At 33.6% G+C, this 8,236-nt stretch overlaps 1 protein-coding gene across 2 annotated transcripts; it reads left to right on the top strand.

The window, feature by feature from the left end:
- Positions 1-576: 576 nt before the first annotated feature.
- Positions 577-5,097, top strand: LOC114404209 (receptor-like protein EIX2). 2 transcript variants are annotated; one of them, XM_028367287.1, is made up of 2 exons: positions 577-4,072; positions 4,830-5,097. In XM_028367287.1, exon 1 carries the CDS (start codon positions 643-645, stop codon positions 4,033-4,035), a length of 3,393 nt encoding a protein of 1,130 aa, XP_028223088.1. In that variant the 5' UTR covers positions 577-642; the 3' UTR covers positions 4,036-4,072; positions 4,830-5,097. The 2 variants fall into 2 exon arrangements, with proteins under 2 accessions (XP_028223088.1, XP_028223087.1); XM_028367286.1 differs by having other exon boundaries at positions 4,819-5,097.
- Positions 5,098-8,236: the final 3,139 nt, after the last annotated feature.

Genomic DNA, 8,236 nt, shown 5'->3' with positions numbered 1-8,236 from the left:
TAGCCAAAAAGTTCCACACAAAGTTTCCAATTTTCTATCACATGCAAAACTTTGCCAGTGTCTTTTGTTTTGCATTGACTTGGAAGTCAATTTATGCAAAGATGGAACGCGCCCAGAAATGTCAGAAATTATTAAGGTTGTTACAACGTTGCCATCGAAAGGTCATTATCAGAAATTAGGCACTTAAGTTTTATTTTAGTTTAATTTGTTTATTGCCAACTTTGAAATTTGGTCCACCATTTTTTTTTCTTGTAAATTTGGTCTTTCCATATTTTAAATTTTGTTCATAATTAATTTGATAATCAATATTTACCAGAAATGGAGATGACAACACTATTGGATCAATATTTTTTGGTAAATATTAGATGTATGAACGAAAATTATATTAGGAGATTTGTGCTCAAGTAGAGAAAATTAAAATATATAAACCTTGTATATGGAGTCTTCATATTTTAATTTAAAAAAAAATTTAAAGAGAAAATTTCCTTAATTTTTTGTCTTCGACGAGAATAAACAACTCTGTCGTTTAGCCATACTATCAACTATATAAATCCGGCCGCAGGCTCCATCTTTGATACTTAACAATTTAAGAGAAAACTGATCACAGTAACCGATCTTTGTTTTACTCTTATTCATTTCATAATGAGTTGTTATTTTCTGAAACTATTTTATGCACTTTTGCTGCTTTTATTGCATGCTGCAGTATCCATTCTTGGATTCAACAGCCTTCCCAATAGCGCAGAAATTAAGTGCATTCAGACTGAGAGACAAACACTCCTCAACTTCAAACATGGCCTCATAGATCGCTATGGCATTCTCTCTACATGGAGTGACGATCACACTAACAGAGACTGTTGCAAATGGAAAGGCATTCTATGCAACAATCATACTGGTCATGTTGAGACGCTTCATCTCCGTGGTCAGGATACACAATATTTGAGAGGTTCAATCAATATCTCTTCATTGATTGCCCTTGAAAATATTGAACACTTGGATCTCAGCAATAATGATTTTCAAGGGAGTCATATCCCAGAAATCATGGGCTCGTTCACCAATTTAAGATATCTCAATCTCTCTCATTCTTTATTTCGTGGGAGTATTCCTTCTGATATTGGAAAGCTTACACATTTACGGTATCTGGATCTAGGCAGTAATGGATATCTTCGTGGACAAATCCCTTATCAACTTGGAAACCTTTCACAATTACTGTATCTGGATCTAGGTCGCAATAAATATCTCCATGGACAACTCCCTTGTCAACTTGGAAACCTTACACATTTACAATATCTTGATCTAAGTTATAATGATTTCCAAGGGGAACTCCCTTATCAACTTGGAAATCTCTCACAGTTGAGGTATCTTGATCTTGCGAGGGGCAATTCATTTTCGGGAGCACTCCCTTTCCAGGTTAGGAATCTTCCTTTGTTGCACACTCTTGGACTTGGTGGCAATTTTGATGTCAAATCTAAGGATGCAGAGTGGTTGACTAATCTTTCTTCTTTGACAAAACTTAAGCTAACTTCACTACGCAACCTTTCCTCTTCTCATCATTGGCTACAAATGATCAGCAAGATTATTCCAAACTTAAGAGAGTTGAGGCTAGTTGGTTGTTCTCTTTCAGATACAAATATTCAATCTCTGTTTCATTCACCTTCCAACTTTTCCACTGCTCTTACCATCCTTGATCTTTCTTTAAATAAGCTCACATCCTCAACATTTCAACTGTTGTCAAACTTTAGCCTTAATCTTCAGGAGCTTTATCTTTATGATAATAACATTGTTTTGTCATCTCCTCTCTGCCTAAACTTTCCTTCTCTTGTTATCCTTGACCTTTCCTATAATAATATGACATCATTAGTCTTTCAAGGTGGTTTCAACTTCAGCTCAAAACTTCAAAATCTTCATTTGCAACATTGTAGTCTTACGGATAGAAGTTTTCTTATGTCATCTACTTCCAGTATGAGTTCTTCATCTTCTCTTGTTTCCCTTGATCTCTCCTCAAATCTGTTGAAATCATCAACTATATTTTACTGGCTCTTTAACTCCACCACCAATCTTCATAAGCTTTCCCTTTATCATAACATGTTGGAAGGTCCCATTCCAGATGGATTTGGGAAAGTAATGAACTCTCTTGAAGTTCTTGACCTCTCCGGTAACAAACTGCAAGGCCAGATTCCATCTTTCTTTGGTAACGTGTGTGCATTGCGGAGTTTAGACCTCTCAAATAACAAGTTGAACGGGGAATTTTCTAGCTTCTTCCGAAATTCTTCATGGTGCAACAGAGACATATTTACAAACTTGGATTTATCTGATAACCGGTTGACTGGCATGTTACCTAAAAGCATTGGATTGCTATCAGAGCTGGAGGATCTTAACTTGGTTAGGAATTCTTTGGAGGGTGAGGTCACTGAATCCCATCTTTCTAATTTTTCCAAATTAAAATACTTGCGGCTATCAGAGAACTCATTGTCTCTGAAATTCGTCCCGAGTTGGGTTCCTCCATTCCAATTAGAATACTTGGGAATCGGTTCTTGCAAGTTGGGCCCCACTTTTCCTAGTTGGCTCAAGACTCAAAGTTCTTTGTATTGGCTTGATATTTCTGATAACGGGATTAATGACTCTGTACCAGACTGGTTTTGGAATAAGTTGCAAAATATGGGATTGTTAAATATGTCTTCCAATTATCTCATTGGTGCAATTCCTAATATATCCTTGAAGCTTCCTTTCAGACCATTTATACATCTGAAATCAAATCAGTTTGAGGGTAAAATTCCATCATTTTTACTAGAAGCTTCCCATCTGATTCTCTCTGAAAATAATTTTTCCGATGTGTTTTCATTCTTATGTGACCAAAGCACAGCTGCAAAGTTTGCCACTTTAGATGTATCACACAATCAAATAAAGGGGCAACTCCCAGATTGTTGGAAATCAGTAAAACAATTACTGTTTCTTGATTTAAGCAGCAATAAATTGTCAGGGAAGATTCCTACGTCCATGGGCGCCCTTGTTAATATAGAAGCCTTGATTCTACGAAACAATGGTTTAACGGGTGAGTTGCCTTCTTCTTTGAAGAATTGCAGCAGTTTATTTATGCTGGACCTGAGTGAAAATATGTTGTCGGGTCCAATACCATCATGGATTGGAGAAAGTATGCAGCAATTGATAATGTTGAACATGCGAGGAAATCACCTCTCAGGAAATCTACCCGTCCATCTCTGTTATTTGAAGAGTATTCAATTGTTGGATCTTTCAAGGAATAACTTGTCAAGAGGAATTCCAACTTGCTTAAAGAATTTGACTGCAATGTCTGAACAGACCATCAACTCAAGTGACACTATGTCTCGTATATATTGGTATAATAACACTTACTATGAAATTTATGGTAGTTACTCATTGGGAGGTTATATGCTTGGCATAACATGGATGTGGAAAGGTGTGGAACGAGGGTTCAAGAATCCAGAGTTAAAGCTCAAAAGCATTGATCTTTCCAGTAACAATTTAACGGGTGAAATACCAAAAGAGTTCGGATATTTGCTTGGGTTAGTTTCTTTGAATCTATCAAGAAACAATTTGAGTGGAGAAATTCCTTCTCAGATAGGGAATTTAAGTTCACTAGAATCACTTGACTTGTCAAGAAATCACATCTCTGGGAGAATTCCTTCTTCTCTTTCTGAAATTGATTATTTGCAAAAATTAGACTTGTCACACAACTCTCTTTCTGGAAGAATCCCATCAGGAAGACATTTTCAAACCTTTGAAGCCTCTAGTTTTGAAGGAAACATTGATCTTTGTGGCGAACAACTTAACAAAACTTGTCCTGGGGATGGAGATCAGACAACAGAAGAGCATCAAGAACCACCAGTCAAAGGTGATGATTCAGTTTTCTATGAGGGATTATACATCAGCTTGGGGATTGGATACTTCACTGGATTTTGGTGCTTATTAGGGCCATTACTACTGTGGCCTCCTTGGAGAATTGCTTACATCAGGTTTCTGAACAGATTAACAGACTATGTATATGCATGCTTATGGTGAATGTGAGAATTGTTGCTGATCGCTCCAAGGCAAAAAGGTATGTTCTAGATTTATTTGTCAAGTTCATGGTTTATGTTCTGACTTTGTTTTACATATATCAAGAAATTGCTTCACTGATCAAAAAGAGCAATATGTATTTCACTTGGAGGAGGCCAAGAATAATAATAATAATTTAATCTAATTAATATTTAACTTGTAATTTCTTTTATATTTTTTGTAAAGAAAAAATATACAACTATATTAAGCATAAAAACATTACTTTCTAATTAGTTTTATCATTTATATGAAAATAAATAGATACGTTTTTTTATTCCTAATTATTAGAAACATAAATTCTTTCAAATATATTAATTATACATTTATAGAAGAAACAAGTAGATGCATTTCTTTAAAATGATTTTCCATAATTATAAATGTATACTTGCACATTACAAATACTTTATTATTCTTTTTAATTTCTTTTTATCTCACTTTTTACTATCACATTAACATATTATATTATCTATTATACCTACACTTCTCTTTCTTTCTTTTCTCTTTTATCTCCCTAAATGTCAACTAAGATGACATGTATTATTTTTCAATATTTTTTTCATAAATATTAAGGGGACCGTAATTCTTTTAACATGGTATTTTAAATACACTTTGTGAAAAACTTAGGGGTCATGGTCCGTGCATGTATACTTCCATTTTCAATTTTATATGAAAAAATATAATTCTGTTTATATCTTGTAATTAATCCAGCACATTAATTGTTGTAAAAAAAAATGCTGATTGTTGCAGATGTGCTGCAGGCTTCTGATCAGAGAAGAAACCATTGTTGGCAGCTACAAATGCGAGATAATTTCTTTAATATAGGAGTTTACAATGTTCTGTATTTAAGTAATGAACTGCAAAATCTTGTTTCCAGAAACTTAGTATGCTATTGTTGTATTTATTATATAATATATTTGTAATGCTGTTTGTTTTTCATTATTGTGCTTAGATCTGTGATATCTAAAATTTCACCACTTCATATTCATCTTCAACAATGCTTTCTACTATATTCTGCTAGTGCAGCTATACTTAACTGTGAATCAAATATTTGCATGAGAAGAAGAATGCAAGATACCCTATTTGTTCCTAGTTACTACCAGTATATTTGCATCCTTGTGTTAGATCCCTTCTGTTCATGCACTTTTGCTTTGCCAAAAGTAGCAAGCAGAGCATTAAAAATTGCATAAGCTAGTTTTAGGTTGCTGGACTTATCACATTTTATCTATTTATCTCACAGTTATCACGAAGATAGAAAAGGGTATATCAGTAAATGAAATTCACACAATGAATGCTAATTTGAAATTCTCTCTCTTCCGTAGCACCAATATGAGAGTGCCAATTAGATCCCATCATCTAGTCCTTATTTTAGGAATAAGTTTCGTAAGAAAAGGGAAAGGATCATAGGCAGTCTAAAACACAACTTCATTTCATGCAGTTTCGCCATTTCTTTTGCAATTTTCATTTTTTAATTTGTATTCTGCCATTTAAATTGATACACTTTTCTAAATGTTGTAAACTATCAAACTTCTAGTTTTATAAGAAGTCTGTCTGAAATAAATGGTATCATTAGTACTTAGTACATATTCTCACTGGTATCACTGAAAATATCTGTTGGAGACTACCTTTTCAAGAGAGGAGTGGACCACGTATGGTTCATCATGGGCTTAGCCTGTCAAATCATGATCATGATTCGTTGAAGGTTCACCACAAGTATTTACAATAAATCTATTGCAATACTAATTTTTCATTTTTCTGCAGCTTTAGGCGAAGTTTCCCTAATTTAGGAATAAATGCCTCAATTCTAATCACTAGTTAGCAATTACTCTATCATCACCATCCGTCTTATATCTTTTGTATTCTCTATTCTCTTTCGTTTTGTTTAAAGAGATTCTCAATCCTAAAATAGTGTTCTCCATCTCTAGTCTTCATGTTTTTCTCTATATTCAATGAGATTTCGGGTGAAGCCTGTTGAATACATTTATTAATTAACATAATTTTGTATTTTTAAGCTTGTTATTATTTTACTCCTCCACTACTTATTTTCTGGATATGTTCATGTTAATTAATCCCTATTAAATATTTTAATCCCCAACATATGAACACGGAAGATTCCAGCCAAAAGATATAATTGAACACAGAGAATACCACCTTTTTTTTTGGTCTAGAAGAATACCACCTGTTTACAGAACATGCATCTACAAGTTATTGGTGGTTTTTTCTTCTTCTTACGATAGCATAGAAGAATATTATTGTGAAAATTCAGAAGTTAATTTGTCTTATCACATGAAAGTTTGAGGACACAATTTCTGCCCAAAACATAAGCTCCCACTATCTACTTCATCAACAGACTACATATATGTGATATGATTCTAAAAAGAAAACATGTATAAACAGCCACTTCAGTTAAATCCAAGCAATTGTTTTCCAAGTCTGCCAACCCTTAAAATATGGGTTAGAAAATTAAGCTCGCCAATCACATCAAAAAGGAAAATTAAAACACGCACACAAAAATATTTAAATCAAAAGAAGATTAAAGGAAACTCATGCTGCTGATACATTAGTTTGTGGAAAAATTCTGTCTTCACGGTATTCTTTTCCATACTAGGGTCCGTTGACTGATACATCAGCTAATCGCTATCAAGTTTCAAATATATCAACCAAATATTGAGATAAATGCCACAAAATAAAAAATAAGAAAGAACCCCGTGCATTTACATTATCTGAAATTCTTTCAATGGTATCTGGTCCAAGAGAAAATTCCAAAAGCAAATTTATTTTTAAAGGATATAAAAATACAATAAAAAGAATATTTTTACACCAGGAAATATGTAAAATGAACAAATAAGGAGAGAAATATTTATGTTCACAATATAACATGCTAGACAGAATTATCAATTGTTAATGACACAACGACGTGTAAACTAAGACAAAGGCTCTAAGTCAATTCTCTTTCCTCTCAATATTTTATCCCGAGTAGCGATTTTTACATCACATCTTATCCTAAAATTATAAGGCTCATATTTATAATTTTTTTCTTCATTTATTATATGGTACTCAACTTTTTCATTTCTCTATCATGTGAGACTTCGGTTAGTACTTGTACTTTAATAATCTTTTCCCTCAAGTTTGTGTCTCTTTCACATGTTAGCCTTCCCCTAGAGCATAAGCCATTTTTAATCTAGGAATATTCAATTATGACTCTTAGAGCATAATTGTTACTGCCCCCAGCTTGTCTAGCCATTGTTACAACATGTTCTAGTATCTTGCACTATTGCAACACCTGCAACTTTGCTACTTGACATTCATGCATGAATTTATCCGTCAGAAAGACTTTTGATACAAAGAACTCTATATACATGAATCCATCGACGTCATCTTACTCGTCTATGTCAGTGACCAAGTCAAACCATTGACTCTGATATCAATTTTTTGAAAAATCGAAGAAGTAAATACGAGAGAGATTTTCCGCAATAGGTCACCAAACAAATTATATAAGTGAACTTGACACTATCATCTTAACACTCCCATGCTTATTTTGAATAAAAAGCTGTAGGTGGATTCTAGAATAATTTTAATAGCATAAGAGATAGGCAAAACCAAAACATAGTTTTAGTTCACAAACTAAACAGGATCTAGACTTGTATGTGAGCCCCTCATTTCCAAAATCCAACCCCATCCTCTATTAGCTGTCCCAATCATAGAAGTAGCACAATGCATAATATTAATTTAAAGCATAACAAACTATATATGTTCAAGAGCCAACCACTAATGTAAAGTGTGCTAAGCCAGTTCGTATACATACGCAGTAGGGTTAGCTACGTTAGAGCCTAACAGAACGGAATATTGAATGGCTGGTTCTGGAATTTGATCAATTACAATGTAATTCGGTAAAATTTGTTTTAAAACTTCATAGAAAATATCTTTTTTTTCTATGCTCATTCAACCCTGCTCTTAGACATTAACTTATTTATAAGTAAAAATCAGAATGCAGGGGAGAGTGAATATGATACGGCTTACCAGTAGGAAGAGGACTTCTAAGAACACTGAGAAGTGTAATGTACAACAAGAATACAGTTTCGTGGGAATCAATTTTCAATTTCCTATGCATTTAGATAGCGAACTAGTAATTATTATAATTTCGAAAACAAAAGTGGTCAGAAGATCA

Source organism: Glycine soja, unplaced genomic scaffold, assembly GCF_004193775.1.
Source record: "Glycine soja cultivar W05 unplaced genomic scaffold, ASM419377v2 tig00007118_1_pilon, whole genome shotgun sequence".
NCBI classification, from domain to species: domain Eukaryota; kingdom Viridiplantae; phylum Streptophyta; class Magnoliopsida; order Fabales; family Fabaceae; genus Glycine; species Glycine soja.
This window is presented reverse-complemented; position numbering and strand designations above follow the sequence as displayed.